General features: G+C 37.1%; 1 protein-coding gene across 1 annotated transcript in view; it reads left to right on the top strand.

The window, feature by feature from the left end:
• GABRB1 (gamma-aminobutyric acid type A receptor subunit beta1) overlaps positions 1 to 12,756 on the top strand; it is a 454,973-nt gene extending 442,217 nt beyond the window's left edge. The window contains exon 9 of the mRNA XM_058299086.2: positions 6,236 to 12,756. Within this exon, the coding sequence (XP_058155069.1) occupies positions 6,236 to 6,580 (345 nt within the window). The 3' untranslated portion in view covers positions 6,581 to 12,756. The remainder of the gene's footprint in view (positions 1 to 6,235) is intronic.
• The last annotated feature ends 7,398 nt before the right edge of the window (positions 12,757 to 20,154 follow it).

The following is a 20,154-nucleotide window of genomic DNA, read 5'->3' as shown; positions in this document are numbered from 1 at the left end:
CATGAATTTATTGGCTCTTGGTTTCAGAGACTAGAAAGCTTGCTTCCTCCCAGGGTTGGCATTCTGACTGGCCATCAATCCTTGGGTTCCTTGGCTTTCCTGTCTCATAGCAATATCCTTTCTCTTCTTGGTCCCAGATGACTTTTTCTTTATATGGGCTCTAGTAATAGACTAAAATCCATCTGATTCAGTTGGCCATACCCTAAAAACAACATCTTTAAAAGGTCCTATTTACAATGAACTCACACTCACAGGGATGGGACTAATATGAAGAACATGTTTCTTCTGAGGTACATAATTCAAACTACTTCATTGAACAATTACCTGAACATCATCAACACTAGGATATATATTAATCTGTGCTTTCCTTAGAAATTTCATTAAATTAACATTTTAATTTCTTTCAATTCCTTTTACCACAAAGATCAAAAAACTTCAGTGTCTGGATCTTGCCTAACTCAGAAGTCGATTTTTCCTTAATAATCAAGCAGCATTTGACCACTGCAGATATTGAAGTATTATGCAACATGGCTTCTTGTTGCTTCTGAAATGGGGCTGGGGGACAAAGGCAACTTTTGCTCTGGATATTATGTTTGGAGAGCTGTGTCATCTATGGATATAAGGATACCTTGGATATCCTCATATGGTTGAGGCAAAGAGGAAATTACACTTTTCCAAGGGGAAGAATTTTGAGCAAAGCCAACAAGACTTGTTGATGTCAGTAATGGTGTAGTTACAACACATCTACTTTGCTAGGCTGCCAACAGCTTGGAGGGTGGTGGAGTGAAATCTAACACCATAAAAAAATTAACCAGGCATACCATCTCTCTCTCTCTCTCTCCCCACCCCCCTCCCTCCGTCCCTCATTCCTTCTCTGTCTCTTTCCTTCACACATACACACACACACATAAACATACACATAAACACGCAGAGTCTGTAACACTAGCTTTTATAAGTTCTTGACAAGAATTCTTATATGACTACTCCTTAAATTTCCCTAATAATTAAAATAGTAATATTGATTTGACTATACAGAAAAGAAATTAGTTTTCATGGGTTGTTGCAGAACTGACTTCATTATTTTATATGTCAAACTACTTAAAGCTATGGTTTTTAGTTCAATGACAGAATATTTTGAGGGATTCAGGCAAACTAATAAACCTCATATAATTTTTAAATGTATTTGAATCTACATCAAGATTTACCAGAATATCACTATAAAATGTGCCTCATTTGCCTTGACTTCTGTTTAATGAGGAGCATCTGTGTAGCATCACTGATGATTCTAAATCTATCAATTTATTTACTTAGATTTTATAATAATGTAACTTCATAAAGTACACAGTATAGATGAGGTGATTCAGTTTTACAACAATTTTTTAACATGTTATGCCCCCTACCTGAAATGTTCTCCATAATCTAAGACTATAAAAAAATTGGAAACAAACTCTTGAGATTACCTAGTGCAAACCTTTAATTTGTAGATGAGGAAACCAAGACCCAGGCTTGTCCAAGGTTATTTCCAAGTAGTTAATAGCAAAGCCAGGATGAGAACAGAGATTTTTGACTCAGTCCTTTATTCTATCCTCTACTCATTCTTCAAGAGTCAATAAGCCCCTCCTCCTTCATTAAGCTTTCTATGATCACCAACAATTTATCATTTTTATGAACCCCTGATCATGGTCTCTACTGTTCTAGTTAGCATTTGGTTAAAAACTTGACTGTCACTCCTATTATTACTCCTGCGCCTCTAAGACTATTAATCTCTTGAGGAAAAAAATCACAGATTATGCTTTTCTTGACTCTTTCATAGTACTTAACAAAATCCTGTGAGTTTTTGTTCTTATCTTCTAACATACTTCTCCCTTCTTTAGTGATTTCAACAATTGGTTCATTGTCACTTCAACCCTACCGTCTTCTTAATTAACATAAAATCCATATGCCTGGCCTTTTTATCCCTCTGACCACAGACTACACCCATCATGCAACTTCAGTGAGTTTTGCCATTAGCCAACTTCACAAAACATTAATACAATCTCATATTAGAAGTCTCTGTCACTCAGGAATGCCCTGTATCCTAGATTTCCATGTGTAAAATTCTTATTTCTGAATGTAGCCTGCTATCCTTCCATGTCTTCAACTTCCGCACTCCCACAAAATCTGTCTTTCACAAGCCCTCTCATTTTCCCTGTCTATTGGTTCTCTTCCAGCTTCACTTGGCACTTTATCCTCACATATGCTTTATTCTTATCTTCCTTTGGCATACAAATGTTTGAAAAAGGGAATCCATACAAACTGTCTTCATCTTCTCACCACCAATGCATCCTTAATCCTTTGCAATCTGGGTTCTGCTTCAGTTGCTATTTTAAGACCACAGATAACCTTTTTGTTAAATCTATGAGCCTTCTCTACATCTTCATTCTCCTTATTCTTTCTGAAGCATTATTAACTCCTCTCTCCTTTTAGTGACCCTCTTCCCCCCCTTGAGCCCATATCACCATTTTCCTACCTCTAGCTTCTCAATGTCTCCTTTACTAGCTCCATATATACTTCCCACCGCTTATACAGTCACAGCTGCAACACTATGTCAAAAGTCACCACATTTGCAATTACTTACTGGGCAATGACACCAGGATGTCTATATCACAAATTTAACCAAAAAATCAAAAATTCTCTTTCTCCCCATACATAATCCACACATTAAACTCTCCATTTCTGCTAATGACAATACAGTTCTCTCACCTTATCAAGCTGAAAATTTCCAAATAACCCTCCCTTCTTTGTCCTATAAATCCAATCAATTACCAAATTGATTCTATTTCAATTATTTTTCAAAAATCTCTTTAATTTCTCCTTTCCTTTCTACTGCTACTGCCCTAGTCCAGACTTTCATTATCTAACAATACACCACTTCAGTAGCTCTAGTTGGATAAAGTCAGGATTTAACCAGAAATAGCAATACAATACAAAGTAATATATGTTAAAAGCTAAATGAATGGAAAAGAATAGCAATACTTAACTGGCTGTCCAAAAGACAGAGCTGGACATAGATGAGTTCTGTTTGGCCTGAACATAATTTTTACAAAATTGAACCAACTCCAAGTATTTTGAATAAAAATTTAGATGTGCAGTTTCTCTTGGAAACATTGGGGTCTTTTCCATTCCTTGTATTTATCAGCTGGAGCTGAGTTGCAGTGCCCTCTTTACATATTTACTCTCTAGGCCCACACAGTCCCTAGCTTAACTCTATAATTTACATTTAACCTGGCTTTACTCATTTATGGTACTTGGTCTTTGTAGACATTTGAGTTTGTAATTCTGGTGTAAAAGTCACTGCTAAGGATTTTTGAAGGAAAGATTGCTGGTTTTGCTCAACATTACGTTTTTTAATGCCTAACATTGTAAATGGCTCTATTGAGCATTCAACAGATGTTTGTCAAAAGAAAGAGTTGTTGAGGTTACTCTGTTCAGAAAGGATGCACAAGAAAGTAAGATTTAAATTGAGCCTTGAAGGAGACATATATACTAGACATGCAAAGAGGAAGGAAAAAGATATTTTAAGACAAAGAGTATCCTGTGTTTTCTTTCCAATTTGGGTATTTACTATTTGTTTAATCTTAAGCAATTTATGTAATGTCACTGAGCTTCAGTTTCTTCATCTGCTGAACTTGGTTACTATTATTTACTTCATAGTGTTGTTATGAGAAATAACTGAAATAAGTTACACAACAGGATTCAATAAGCAGTAGCTATAAACAATAACAACAATAACAAAAATAATGACTCCCTAAGTAAAGGAATCCATAGATGTGCTGTGTCGGGCTATACAGAGCAGGCTGGAGCAAAATGCTTCACAGATGAAAGTAATGAGATGATAGTGATACAGAGGCCAGATTCAGTCACCGTGTCTCTCTCCAACCAACTCAAGGCTTAACGCTAGTAACTGCATCATTAAATTCACTGGGGGATATGATGAAGACTGAGAACTGTGATGTGGTTCTTTGTCAGTAGAAAGCATATGAGCTTTTGTGTCAGACAGACATAGGTTCAAACCTCAGCTCTGGCTGAGTAGACTTAAATCAGTTCAAATAGCAGTGCTTGATCTATAAAATTAAATGAATAATATGTGTAAAGCTTCTACCATAATGCTAGGCACTCAATAAATCCTCTCATCTGCACTGTCGGTGCCACCATCATTTCCTATGCTCTGTATCTTCCTCTTTTTTTCTAAGTTTTCTTTTCCTCCTATTATGCTTTTCTCTACCTCTTCCTTCTTCACCAGCCTCTTATGCCTCACTACTTGGATTTTCAACAAGTATTTACTGAGATTAATTTCATTCAAAAAGTATGTAATTGGTACAGAGTTTCTGTTTGGAGTGATAGAAAGTTCTGGTAATGGGTGATGTTGATGGTGGCACAACATTATGCCTGTGATTAACACCACTGAGGGGAAGTGGACTTGGCCCAGTGGTTAGGGCGTCCATCTACCACATGGGAGGTCCGCGGTTCAAACCCCGGGCCTCCCTGACCTGTATGGAGCTGGCCCATGCTCAGTGCTGATGCGCGCAAGGAGTGCTGTGACATGCAGGGGTGTCCCCCACGTAGGGGAGCCCCACGCGCAAGGAGTGCGCCCCGTAAGGAGAGCCGCCCAGCACAAAAGAAGGTTCAGCCTGCCCAGGAATGGTGCCACACACACAGAGAGCTGACACAACAAAATGATGCAACAAAAAGAGGCACAGATTCCCATGCCGCTGACAACAACAGAAGCGGACAAAAGAAGAACACACAGCGAATGGACACAGAGAAGAGACAACTGGGGCAGGGGGGAGGAGAGAAATAAATAAAAGATAAATCTTAAAAAAACACTGAATTGTAGAATTAAAAGTGGATAAAATGGAAAATTTTAGGTTTTATGTATGTTACTAGAAAAAAAAATAGAACTGTACAAGACCAAGTGAACCCTAACGTAAACTATGGACTATAGTTAATAGTATAATTATAATAATAGTTTCATCAATTGTAACAAAGGTACCACACTAATGCAAAATGTTAATAATAGGGGAAACTGTATGTGAGAAGTGTGATAGGTGAGATATGGTTATATGGGGTATATGGATATATGAAATCTGTCCTAGCCACATGATTTTTCTGTAAACCCACAACTGCTCTAATGAAAAAAATAATCATTTAGGGGAAAAGCCCTTACTGTGAGTCTGGCAATGGCTAGACTAGGAACAACTAGATGTAAACAGAGCTGCCTGTAGTGACCTGGAGGTACTTCAAACTTATTTGCATGTATAAACCATGTCCCTTCCAGGTAAATCAATTTAGAAAGTGTATCGACTTGAAGTTAAACAAGGTTATATTATTGGCCAAAATGTACTCACATTTCCAATGCTTTCATAAGTGTGTGCATAACATAGGAATAAACCAGGAAACCTGGGCTAGTGATCACTGGAGTGGCAGGAGGCAATAGTGAACAGTGGTGGAGGAAAGAAAGTCAAAGCATAGCTAGGCATATACTTAGACCCACTTCTGGAATTTAAACTGCTTGAGGAAATTATTATGGCTATACACAGACTTAGCTAAAAGATGTTCTTTGCAACCTTTTTAATATATGACAAAGGAAAACAACCTTAACAATAGATGAACTCAGTTCTGGTTTATCCCTATAAGCTACTAACAAATGATGTCAGAGAGGAATATTTATTAACATTGAAAGTTGACCAGGCTATATTATTAAGTGCAAGCAAAATATATGGGATAAGTCTGTTTTGTAAGTATATATGAAGATTAAATTAAAAAAAAAAACTGAAAGGCTAGCAAGATAGTAATTGACTCTGAAGGTGGGATTATGAGTCAATATTTACTTTTTAATTTTTGTTTTCTACGCACCACTTTTGTAACAAGAAAACATGGCATAAATATATGCACATAATATATATACATATATCACTCCACACACACTAGTATTTTGTGAGAGGATAGAGACGATAGGTGATATAGTTGGATAGATAGTTAAGCAGAAATGGATAAATCAGATAGATTAGATAGATGACAGACAATAGGAGACAGAGATAAATATAGATACATACATCTGTAGATAGATAATCTCCAAGTCCAGCAGTCTACGGAGGCAATTGTTTAACGAGCCCTGCGCACTGCCATCAGTAACAGATTAATGAAAACAAGGAAATGTCCTAGCAGTTTCTGAGCATGCCCTTTCTGCCGTCAGGTTGATGCCCACGGCAACATTCTCCTCAGCACCCTGGAAATCAGGAACGAGACAAGCGGCTCAGAAGTGCTTACGAGCGTGAGCGACCCCAAGGCCACCATGTACTCGTACGACAGCGCGAGCATCCAGTACCGCAAGCCCCTGAGCAGCCGGGAGGGGTACGGGCGCGCCCTGGACCGGCACGGGGCGCACAGCAAAGGGCGCATCCGCAGGCGTGCCTCTCAGCTCAAAGTGAAAATCCCCGACTTGACTGATGTGAACTCCATAGACAAGTGGTCCCGAATGTTTTTCCCCATCACCTTTTCTCTTTTTAACGTTGTTTATTGGCTTTACTACGTACACTAAGGTCTGTCCTACGGGCTCAATTTAGACTACTTTTCTCTTCTCTTGTTTTTTAACTCCACAGGTCCCCAGCAGCGAAACTGCTGTGTTTTTTGAGGTAAGAGATTCAGCCATCCAATTGGTTTTAGGTCTTGCATATCAATTTTATTACTGCACCATGTTTACTTAAAAAAGCTAAAACAAACAAACAAACAAAAAAAAACCTCTATTTTTTTCCAGTCTACTGTGGTCCAGGTTAAGGCTCTTCAAGAGCTCTATTAATTGCCATGTTTACAAAAAATAAATAAACACAGAGAGAAGTTAGATAGATAGATCCTTAGCAGTCTTTCCTAGATGCCCTGAATTTTATTGATTTATTTTTTAAATGAAAATGAAGAGGACCTAGATCTCTGCCTGCACTGCTTCCTGGTAAACTGTAACAATCTCATGCTGCCAAAAAACTCCACCACAATTTCCAGGATCTCAGAAGAAAAACAAAGCCATTGACAAGTTACAGATTTCCAGGAAGAAGGAGAAAACAAAGCAGCCTAGAATTGGAAGGAAGACTCTCTTCCGCCCTTAAATTCCCCCAATTCCTTTGTGGAAGAGGTCCTCAGCTCCCTGGCAAGAGGAGGGAGGGATTGACAAGAGCAGATCAAGGTTGTACAAACTGAGCCTGCCATGTTCACCTCACCTTGAAGCCAGAGATTCTGAAAAAGCACTTCTTTCTCAGACTTCCAGGCAATATTAACATTAGCATTCAACCTGGGAGCCAATGAGAACTTTCTTTTTCTTTCTTGAGAATGAGGAGGTGGGGGGTTGGGGGGGGGTCCCAATGACCACTTTTCTAACTGACCATTTCATTATCCTGGAATCACTTGATGCTGTGCCCACGAAGTCATGCCATCACATGTCATTGTTCCTGCTCCAGAGAGTCAGGGAAAGGGGGTGAGCAGGAGAGGACGGTGGGCAATTTTCACTTGAGAAAAGCATTGCCCTTTGCATGAGGAAGGCAAGATTTATGTGCTATGAAAAGGGTGCCTGGGCAGTTATCTGAACTGTCAAATCTTAAATCAAATAGTATATATTTCTTGGCCTTCCAGGGAGCAGTATCTAATGGTGACAGGCTAGTCAAACAGGGCTCAACTAGCACTTTGTGGTTCTGCTCTCTGTGTTCTGCGTTCCAAAATATGAAATGAATGCTTCAGGAAATGCAGGCACACCCATTTTAAGGGAAAACTTCAAAATAGCAAAACCACAGTTAACATCAACAATGACAAAAGGATTGGGCCTTCGAGCCTTTACACCTGCCTTTAAAGTGTTCACTCTGTCCACACTCATTAATTGCTCTTTTCTGCTCTGCCTTATCTCTGCTCCTGCATTACTTGGTTCCCTTGGAAGAGGCGTCTCTCACTAGCCCACCAACGCAATTCTAAACAAAAATGTCATTAAAGCCTCATTATAGCCTATCTAAGAACTCTATGTTCATTTGCAAGGTTGAGTAAAACCCTAAGGACACCAATCTCCTTAGATTCAGACTCTAGATTTGGGATCTGATCCATAAATGTGAAATGAGGGTTGAAGTAATAATGGGGATGATTGTCTTGTTTGATGATCTGGCTTCCTCCCTAAGACTGTGATGGATGAGGGTCCGCCGCTTGCAATTGCATCAGCTGCTGGAAATTATGGTCTTAATTGGAAAGATAAGGCCAAATTCCTATCCATGAGCCCAGGAGGAAAGAGTTATGAGCTATTCTTTTAGAAAGCAAGAGGAAAAGGGAACCCCAAAATAAATGAATTGTTTTGGCTGAAGACAATATACATGATTAAGAATACAAAACCTCTAATTTACCTGGTACAATGATCTCAGTGGTCTACAAGAACTTAGGATGTGAGAACCAAATTTTCATTTAGGTTTTCAGTTCTATTATCACAGTTTACTGGTCAAGGAAATCCCCAAATGATTCAGATTGAGACTGTGTTCAGTTCCTTGGTAGAGTGAGATACCTTGCTACTGATGACCATTGCAAAATACCCAGTTAGAGTGGAATATTAATATTAATATTCCAAATAACTGCCCAGAAACCACTGCACAGCCATTTGTTTCAAGGAAACAGGAAGACTTTTGGCTGATTCCTAACAGAAATGAGTCATTCTGATGTCCAGGCACTTTAAAAAGCTTTTAAAAATGAAATGTTAACTCAGAAAGGAAGTGTCTGTAAACTATGTGTTCCTTAAAACAATTGCTCTTTACTTCATTTAGGTCATTCTTCTTGAAAAAGATTAAGGCAATTTACACTTTTGTTATTGTTTTTTATCTTGCCTTAAAAAGGCTATAGAATTTGATGTGTGTACATTTAGATGTAAAGCATCTTTGAGAAGAAAAATGAATATATTGGATTCCTATATACCTTAACTTTCATAAAAATGTAAATGAATGACCCTGAATCTGCCCATTGGACAGAAAATGTGTCCCTCTGTGCTGGCATGAACAGTGGTGGGTTCAGAGCCACCATTATTCAAATCCTGTTAAATAGTTCTGATTTTAGAGACAGTGGCAGCCGGAAGAATGAAAAAGCTCCCATATTTTGGTTAATGACCTTCAACTTCCTTCTTTCTGAACACCTCCTGACTAAATTCCTCCCTCTTTGATTCCCATCCACCCTCCTTGCAGGCCAAACAATCCATGGGGAAAAAAATCCTTCTCCTTTGCTTCTCTCCCTTGTCTTGCCCAAAATGGTATACATAAAACATAAAAGTTGTTAGACATTCTTAAGTGGCCTCAAACTGGCTCCCATTTCTGAAAGATTCATATCATCATATTACGTAGATTTACCATTTAACTATTATTGGGTTGTATTCTTTTTGCCATGAAAATAGCCATAATCTGCTACATTACTTAAGTGAGAGCAGAGGCTGAAAATTGCACGATCTCACTCTCTTATGCCACAGTCCTGTCCAGGGAATTCATTGTTCACAGATCATAAATCTTGTCATAGACTTAACCTGTGCTGTACCAGCAGCACCTCATCTCTTACTTCACAATGATGGCTACACACTCATTCTTTCCCTTCATGTTAATTAGCTTAAAATATCAGGGGTGGCATGTGCATTACACTTACCAGCTTTGTGAGGCAAAGTCCCAGGTAAAGATGTACTTTAGGCTTGAATTACCCAAGAGGATTGCCTCCATCCTCTACGTTGCCAAATAGGAACAGCAGACTGGTTGTTAATTTTGCTAACTGAAGAATATGTGTTTTCATTCATGCCATCTTTATTGTGCATTGCAATCAATGAAGGATCTTGAAAATGCAAAGAGAAAAATGTGGTGCAGAGAATAAACTTTGGTTTATGGGTCCAAAGATAGGATTTCCTTAAACAAACATTATGTATGACACATCAAAATGTTGACTAAATTCCATCTTTCTAAAATCAAGTACGACTTTATAAATATTCATTTACAAAAGAGCTCAATTAGAATTTGCCAAGTTTTTTTAAAAAAAGATATAATGCCAGAAGGAAATTATCTCCAAGATTTCTTATATGGACTTTTCTGGTTAGTATCTTACCAAAGGGTATATGTGCCACCATTTTTTCCCCTAAACAAAATGTAATCATATATCCCAGGAGGGAGGACAAAGGAATGTGCAAGCATTTGTTCATGTTGGTTTAATCAGCAATTACTGGGATGAGGAGGACAGCAAAACAAACAAAAATAACTGTTTTCTGCAAGCAAACAGTAAACACAAAGGTAAAGCTGTTTAACAGAATGTAGAATACTGTGTAAACTTCCTTGTAAATTCTGTACATAGTTCACTGTTTCCTATTGCTTGGTGGTCTTCAACTTTGGATGGATGTTTGAAAAAATCTGAGCATTGTAAATAATGTCAGCTTATAAGGCACTTGCTTTTATTCATGAAGTGAAATGACTAGTGATATGGGCCCAAACCAGAATCTTTTTTGCTCTTGCTCTTTCTCTGCCATTTTGTGTGTGCAGTTGTGTAACTCTGCTGCAAGCCATAGCCAGGTGTCTGTGATCACTGCCTTACGCCCTTACCCAACTGAAAAGGACAGCAGCTGCAGGGAAGGCTGCACGCTAGTGGGGCTCAGGACAGTGCACCAGCAGAAACAGAAACTGTAAAGAGCTGCTCCTTGAATTGTGTCATGAAAAGTCAATGTGTTTTTATTAGTCATTAGGTGGCTGCTCATATACTCAGATACTGAATTATCCATGTCATGGAGAGGGTCAGGAATGGAAAAGGTGTTCACAATCCACAGGTAATCCAAAGCTTCATTTGTGCCAATAGCTTTAGCTTCTAACTTCTTCCCTTCCAAAATGTTTCTCAAAACTGCTAATAAGAATATAAGTGGACAGGAGGGCTTCATCAGGATAAACAGTCAAATATCGAAATTGTTGGTAGGAAAGAAGGAAGGGAAATAGTAACTGACATTGATAAACCACCAACTGGATGGTTCACGGCTGAAAGATCCAGAGGTAACCATGCCATATTTTTAAAAGGCAAAGACAAATGTTGGCATAAACTCACTGGGAATAAAAATGATTATTTTTCAGTTGGGGGCCAGGGATAAGTTTAATGTGTGTTCCTTAAGCTTAAAAGAGAGTCTTGTAATTAAATGTTCTCAAATATCTTTCTTGGAAATCCCAATATGCTTGAAAAAGTCTTCAAAATGGTGGGATATTATGCCACAAGATGTGTTTCCATGCAAAATGGCAGTCCTAAAGAGGGTGATGGTGTCTACACAAATTAAGAAGATCCAAGCAAGAAGGAAATAGGTTGGTTTCTTAGTAATGGTTTAATGGGGACAATGTCTTTCTTAGAAATAGACCGTTAGCAAGGTGGTCTGTTTGTGCCGGCATTTTAAATGCCAGAAGAGTGTAGTGAAACATTGTTGTTATGCATTTGATTTCACAATGGACCAATCAGTATTTTCCATCAAGAAACTTGCCAATTTATATTTGAACTAATCAGGTTAGTAAGTCTCTAGGTCCAGAATACATTTTGCTTTTACTGTAACCACGCTTTTTCTAGATAACTGAAATCAACTAAATTAACAGGAAACTTAATTGTTGGAGACTGCAAATTCACAAGCTTGAACTTGGAAAAAAATCCTTTTTAATAGACCAGAAAGTAGTAGGTTCCTGGGAGAAAAAGGGTAAAGATAGTTGTATGTATTTGTTTTTACTTCTCCTATAACAAGAATTTCCTTATTTATATTGTAAGTAGTCCAGTAGTTGTTTTGTACTTAGGTTTTTTTTTTTCCTAATTAAAAAGTCCAAGGGACTCACAATCATTCCTAGATATCTTTAATATCCTGGAGCCACCAGCACTCATCACAAAGGCTTCAGTTGGAATTCAAATGTTGGAAATGTAGATGTATTTCTGAACCAGTTGGAAAGAAAACCATCTCATATAGCAATCCTATGTGCATTTCCTGTAGTGCAGACAATCAAAAAATAAATCAATAAAAATAAACCAATAAATGAGAGGCCAAATCACATTATGCATATGCCTTAGGTACACAGGGTCACAGAGTCACTTGCTCAAACAGTGCCACTTAGATGCCAAAGGACAAATATGAGCAATCAGTACTGCTGTCTGGTTTGTGCTTCTTCTTGGGTCTCCTTTTGAAGAGAAACAGGGAAAGAGGGCCATTTTCAATATAATTTTTAAAGGTACAAATCATTGAAATATGATATGTTTGTGCATTTTTCAGATTTAGTTTATGTAAAATAGGTTATTTCTCTGTGTCCATTTCTTCCCAACACCACATAACTTTGTTTTTTGTTTGTTTGTTTTTTATGAGGTTTTTTAGGGATTAAACCTGGGACCTCGTACTTGTGAAGGAGGCACTTAACCACTGAGCTATACCCACTCTACATATAACATTTTGCCTCATGTTAACCCAATGAAATCAGATTATTTTCCTTCTCATTTTCAATCTTATATGTTATCTTGCCCATGAATAGTTGGCAACTTCTACTTCTTTGGATTGATATTGTATATCTTTCATTGAATTCTCAAAAACAACTTATTTTAAAGATTTTCCAAATTCCTATTCCCTGCCTTGGGTCAGCTTTTCTGTACCTTATATAAAGAGTTCAAGTATTTATACAAACGTCTTCTCTCCCAGCCTATTTCAAAATGGAAATAAAAACCATCAGCTCATATCTATAGAAATTTACATTATCTATAACATAATTTGAAGATAAGGCCATCACCTTACATGATAATTGTAATATAGTGAATTCAAACTGTATCAGTTCTTCATCAAACTTGTTTATTCATGCCTTTCTTCAAGCTTAATTGTACACCATTTAAAAAATCTATTGTTATTCCTCCCAGAATGGTTTAACATTCAAGTGATACACCTCTGATTACAGGCATTATCCAGCAGGAACTAGTGTCACTTAAATCCTTTATATACCTTATTCCTATTACAAATTTCTGCTTCTATGCATCACCCTAAGTACTCCCCCTCAGCAGACCTTAAATATAGTTGGTAAATGGACATAACGCAAACAATCTGAATTGCCCCTATAAAATATATAGATAAACCTTTTCCTCCAGACAGCATTTCCACAGATTTAGGCAACAGAGAGCACTTCAGATGTATACCAGGAAATATGCAGCCCTACCTTGAAAAGTTAACAATAAATGAGCTAAATTGTTGGAAGGTGGAAATTATGGTGGATGGAAGACACTTTGGAATGAAGATTAGGAGCCCTGTACTTTACACTGGTTCTGCCACTGACCAGTTGTGTGTCTTTGGACATGTGACCAGATGACATCCAACTTCCTTTCCAGAGCTAAGTTTCAAAGTTAATTTTTAAGGGGTGCAATTAAAAAATATTTCTATCATGTATAAAAAAAGCAAGTTCAGAAGTGGGGTGGTTGGTTACTGGTTTGGTTACTTCAGTAACACCATGATGTCATCAGGGACCCAGGTTCCTTCCATAATTAGCTTTTCCTTCCTCTGCATGTTGTCAGTCTCCTGGATGGTTGCAAAGTGGCTGCAAGCACCCCTCCTCACATACCAATATCAAGAGCAGAAACAGGAGCAAGTCCAGCCTTGGATCTCTTTAAGAACCAGTTAAACTTTCCCAGAAGCAACCCAGCAGCCTTCTTTTTGGTGCCATTGGTCAGGTTGGATTACACATCCATTCTTGAACCAGTCACTGACAAGAGGAATGGAATCGTCATGACTAGCCTGCAATTTTGACTCCCAGATATTCCCAATGCTGGGGGAGGAAAAAAAGGGATATGTTAATGAAAAAGGAAGAAACATGGCTTTTGGGTTGGCAACCAAAAGTGGCTGCCACACATGGTCTAAGTAGTCAGAAAACACTTTCCCACACATAATTTCATGAGTTGATCTTCTCTATACCACCTTTGAAATTATGATAATACCCATATGTAAAATAGAGACTTAAATAGGTTATGATTTACCAAAGATCCTGTAACTCCTTGGTAGTAGAGCTAGTTGTTTAATCTGAGTTTTCTTGACTCCAAAGGTAAAGCGTTTTCTACTCTACTCCAATACCTAGATTTAATTACTTTTACCTTGAAAATCCAGAGTTTAGGTAGTTCAAAGATGAGTAGACAGTAGGAGGGAAAAGAAAGTAAGTTCTTACTTCCAGCAACGAGGGTCTATGCCCAGTAAATACTCTTGTTCTTGTTCGTTTTGATCCCCATCCACTGCCCACATACAAAAGCCTTTCACTATTGTCTTGTAGAAGGGATAGCTTGTGCAAAAATGGAATATCCTAGGAACATGCCCCAGTTCCTTTTGGATAATATTACTGTTAGGGAACCATACACCTCGGTTTGCCTGAGACAGTCCCAGTACATAATTATTTATAGGACCCCCTTTCACTCCTAAAATTGTCCATTTGGATAATAAATTATAAGGTCATCCTTCTTATGGGGGTCTCAGTAACCTGGAGAATAAGGAAAATATTAATACATTTAATATTAGCACACTGGAGAATATCTATGTCTTGGCTTGGCTGCCTATGAATTAATTTATGAAGTCTAAGATCAATCTTCACCACTCATGCTCAATTCATTTCTCATTGTTCACCTTACTTGGCAAACAAGCCAATTCTCAGGCTTCTCTACCCTTGGCTATCATACCAACAGTGGTACATCATCCCAAAACGTTCTCATTGAAGTTTTATATTTTATTTCCATTACCCAGATTTTCCTCTTCCCAGCCTCACCCTAATGGTAGAATCTGGTTCAGGCCAATATTCTTCAGGAAGCTATCCATGAGCAAAAATTCCCTCATCCCATCACTCTCCTGCTAGCACTCCTTAATTCTTATAGTCACTTTGTCCAATAATAATCACTACTTCATTTGTGTGTTTTCCAGTGGTTCTGCAAATAGGTACTCAATCTCCCTATATAAACTATAAGGACCTTAAGGCAAATGCCCCATTTTCCAGTTCTTTTGATCAAAGTATCTATTGTTCTGCCCCTGGTAAAGAGTATTGAAATAATAATTAATGGCCTACAATGGTAAATGTAGCAGTAGAGACACACATTCCTGTAAAGGGAAATAGGATCACTGATAATATCTTGTGAGGCAGGTACCCATACAATCTCCTCCAAGTTATTTTAACCCATAGTGCCTACAACCTCTACATGGATAAAAACTATACCAAGTTACAACTGAGCCCTGGTGGGTGCCCATCCTGCTCATTGAGATGATGTCTGTTGCAAATAACTAAAAAGACTGAACCCTGGCAATATCACTATTGTAAATTTGACCAGTTTAAGCAGAATTGAACTTTCCATGCTTTTCCCTAATGATCCTTTTCTTTTTTTAATTTAAACTTTTATTTTTTCCTCCCTGGTTATATACTTTTGCCTTATTAAAAGCCCAGTTTGCATGGCGTATTTATTCTTGAAGCTGGAACTAAATTGCATTACTGATGGAACACTGCAATTTAAATTCTAAGAGAATACTCCCGGAGTAATGCACACCAAATTTTCTTCTGCCAAGATATTATTGGAGGGTTAAGAACTATCAAAGGCCATAGGTAGTTCTTGGCATTCCCCACTTCCCCTCAAGACAGCATAAAATAGATGTACAAGGAAATGCCTTTCCCATGTCCCCCTTCAATTATTAACGTTCCTGTTCTCCTAACATTTACATTATTTATTTGCATAAAAGAAATAAATTGTTTACAAGCCTTACCTCAGAGTGGCAACAAGTCACCACAGGCATATTAGAGAATATATTCTTTTTACTTGATATTTGTCCAAAATTTATAGAGTTTCAGTGTATCCGTTTCTTTCTTTTCACTCTTTATAAACTAATCAATTCATTATTAATCTGTTTCCTGTATCTGCTTTAAATACTGGATAAAGCTTGAAATGTCTCATGTTTTGCAACAATGTCACTGAAACATTTTTAGGGAATCCTCTTGATTATTCTAACTCCCTGCAGCATCATAGAAACAGAATTATAGATCCAAGTGATCTTTCATACCTAGAACACCCACTATTCTTCTAAATAGGAGATGCCATGATTATGCATATGTATTAACTGTATTGCTCAACTCCTTACTTTAAAGAGGGTCAATAGCCCTCTTGATAAAAACTACCATGTGGCATTATTATAAAGTCAGGATTGCATGTGGCTTTTTGGAAGTTCCAAATGATATAAATGTTTACAAGGATCAAACCTATTTTGACATCTTTAAATAAAATTTAAAAAATTTTTGACCACCAGACAGCATTTTGTGCCAGTGTAATGGGAGTCTAATGGCTAATGTGGAAATAATGTTGTCGTGTCTTAAAACGTTTATGGAAATGTAATTTGAAAGTTAAATATTGTTTAAATACAAATAAAACTGTTTTTGAGAGAAAAGCATCTGGGCTGAGGGTGGCTTGCTTAAAAAATTCTTTTAGCTGTCCATCATGTCTGTATAATTATTTTACTCCTCATGCATTTAACCGAGGAGACTCCATCTGAGACAAAGACTTTTTACACAGTGATTCGGGAAGTATGGGGAAAATAGGACACATTGGATAAAGAATAAGAAAATTACTATCCTGCCAGCAATGGAACACCTCTTTGGCTACCACCTCATTAAAACTTTATTGAATCCAAAAATTAGCTAAGCTTTCCAAACCAGTCTCCAGCTACAACTATTATAATTCATAGCACCCTATACTATATAGCTGGGGCTTTCAAAAGCAGGTGCTACGTATATGCAGAAAGAAATGCATAACTTCTGTTGCCTCTCAAAATCCGTTACGCTAAACGCACCAAATATGTTAGAAAATGCTAAATGTTCTGTTTTAAAATCTCCATGATTTGTTAAACTATATATCTACATTCCTACCAAACATGATTTAGCTAATTCATATGCTGATTGAGATTACACAGTTCTTATCAATAAAAGTCTCTTTCTCCCACTTTATTTTTCAGTAGGCAGACTTCTTTAATTGAAAATAAACATATATAACAATATTTTAATGCCCTTTTGCTCTTTTGGCATACACATATGCTTTCTTATATAAACAGGTAATACTTTTGTATACCTTAATAGGTATAGCTAAAGAAGCTAAATGGCAAGAATGAGTATTTCTGGAAACCTGTAGAAAATTTTAATGCAATTGGATTGGTTTAACAAATCCCACGAAAAGGAAAGGTGGACTACTTACTTTTATAATTCAAGTTTTCTATTTTGTATCAATATATGCTGCATTTTCTGATCGAAACTGCTGTTGTGTCCAATGAAACTTGTGAATTTCTGTAGTTGCTTTTTACATTTGAAATCAAACTTTCATACAGTGTGTGCTTGGTTATACTCTTTTCATTAGGGGTTTGATTAAAATCTTCTAATCGTTTCATTAATTCCTTTTAATGTGCTTTTAAAATGTGACATTGTACCTTTGTTATCTCAAAAGCTTATCTGTGGACAAAATCCATGAAACCTGTAGACTGTGATTTATACAGAAGACATAGATTTTTCTCTAAGCAGTGATTCAGTAAATAAGAATCAGTGGCCTCTAGTTCCTGACCCTTTTATCCTTCATGGCCTTTTTCTATTCTTAATCATTGAGTAATCATGTATTCTTGTAAAATGCAAAATCAACTTACATGCAATCAGGTATGGACACAAGAAATGCTTGTGCTCTCAATTTCAGGACTTACAGATACTCTAGAAGTCACTGGACTGTAGTTCACTCAATATTTTTGTTAATAGTGTGGCTTTGTTATACAATAAGTTGCTGTTTTCTTTGCTTTCGTACTACAAGTTTTTAAAAGCTGCAGCAAATGACAGAAAGAAAACACATTTGACGGCTGGTGTAAAAACCATCAGCTGTATTTACAAGAGCCGTTGTGCAGCTTCTGAACTGTAGTTTATTGCTGTAAATATGTACAATTTATGTTAGCTTGCTTATTCCTAAAGCACAAATAAAACTTTTTTTAAATTAAAAATGCCTACATATAAAAAACTTACTTTGTACTATGTTTTAAAACATGAAAGACTTCGGGCATATCTTTTTATAATCCTCAAAAATGTTTAGAATTCTGAATCTATCATTTGAAAGCTTTTATTGTGAAATTTATTACAAAGTTAAATCCCTTTATTTGGTAGAAATTTATTGCAGTATTATCCAACAATTGGAAAAAAGATACCAGCACTTTTCCAGGAACTTACATCTCTTCCACTTTTTTTTTTTTTTTAATATTCTTTAAGACAACACGCCTTATAAACATTTGAACATATGGAGTATTTATATATTAGGGGAAAAACGAAATGCACAGCCTCCTTGTATTAAAAAAATAATGCATAAAACAGACTTAATAGCATCCATTTGTGAGGTGTATTATGTCAATTTCTTTCAAAATTCCACTGTAAATATGAATATTAGACTTGGCCTATTTGTCAGTCTTTCATAGTTCGAAGATCTCCAACTTCTTAACTCACTTTCTCCCTTCAGAAAAAAAAATGCTAATAAAATAATGAACAGACTAAAGGTGTGAAGCTCATTTATCCATTAATTGGTGGTTAGTCTGGGAGCTTTTCAATAAAAATCTAAATTCCACCTTAGGAAGGACTTTAACATCCATCCAACTCAAAAACTTGGAATCACTTCTTTCCCAGCTGAGCCTCAGTCTGCAGTGCTAACAGGGATTCCGAGTCATCCTCCACTGGCCATTATTTCCAGAAGACTACGCTACACAAGGAAAGAAATATATAACCATCACATTCTATTTAAATTGGAACTATATCTGTAACAAATTTATGGTTTGATATCTCAACAAGGAGCTAAAGTAAGATGAGTATTTGCATCCAATATCTTCTGAAACATAGGCAAGCCAAGTGTTTATTAAGCAATGTAGAGTACCTATGCAAGGACCATGGGGAAAAGGCTAGGGTAAAGATATCAAACAAATATCAGCCTTGTAGAAGATTACAATTTAGGTGTTGAGACCAAGTAAATAAATAGGAGTGAGACAAACCAGCATATTCTCACATTCACAATAACTACAGAGCGAGCATGAAAGTGCCCAGAAGGACTGGGTGAAAGAGGGTCACAAATGTCACTCTTATAAGACTTCTGCTTTGACATGCACTTACAAAAAGCAAGCCAGGAGGGTTCTCCCTGGGACATCTGGGAGTATGTTTGTACATCCAGTGTATCTGTGTTGCCATTGGTGTTACCAGCGTCATTAGCATCACTATGTCCTGCCTTCTGATTCGAAATGATCAACTTTACTTCCCCCTCTAAAACTCTCTCCTCTCACCCTTTCCTGATGTCTTTTCTCATATCATGCTCTTTTTCTCCCTTCTTACTCTTTTCACTGAAGAACCTCCTCTCCCATCTTACTTCCCAACACCCATTTTACCTACAGACTCAGCTCTTACTGGCCATGAGTACGCATTTCTTTTGCCCTCCCTTCACCTTTCTATTAATAAAGCCACATCTCCTAGCCTTTAGAGAATTCAACATTGTTTACTAAAATATTGTGTAAGCACTATCAAAAGGAGATGACCCATCTATTATATTTTACTTAAAATAGTTTGAACGCTCTTTTGGAAAACCATAAATAGATTATAACTATCATCAGTATGTTTATTTCACAGGCTACTTACTGTTTAACACCTATATTGCTCTAAAAGCTATAGACATTTTTTTAACCTAACCACTATTTCATTATCATAGCTAACAAAAACAATAATAGTCCCTTAGTATCACATATCACCCAGTCCCTGTTCACATTTCCCAAATTTTCTCAAAAATGACCTATTTGTTCAAATCAGGATCCAAATGAGATCCATACATTGCATTTGGTTATGTCTCTTAAGTTTCAATGACTCTAGAGCAACTCCTCACCCCCCCCCCAATTTTATGCCATTTGACTTGAAAACACTTCGTTTGCTCTCAAAGTAGGATGTCCCACATTCTAGGTGTCTGTTTGCTTCCCCAAAGTGTCATTTAGCTGATCCATTTTTCTCTCCCAATGGAGATAACATCAGAATTTACTTCAGAGACTTTTGTGAGAAATAAATTAAGCCACAAGTTCTGAGATTTTTGTTTTCCCCGTTTTGT

This window comes from Dasypus novemcinctus, chromosome 1 (genome assembly GCF_030445035.2).
Source record: "Dasypus novemcinctus isolate mDasNov1 chromosome 1, mDasNov1.1.hap2, whole genome shotgun sequence".
NCBI lineage: Eukaryota > Metazoa > Chordata > Mammalia > Cingulata > Dasypodidae > Dasypus > Dasypus novemcinctus.
Note: the sequence above shows the minus strand (reverse complement) of the source record. Positions and strands in the feature narration are given on the sequence as shown.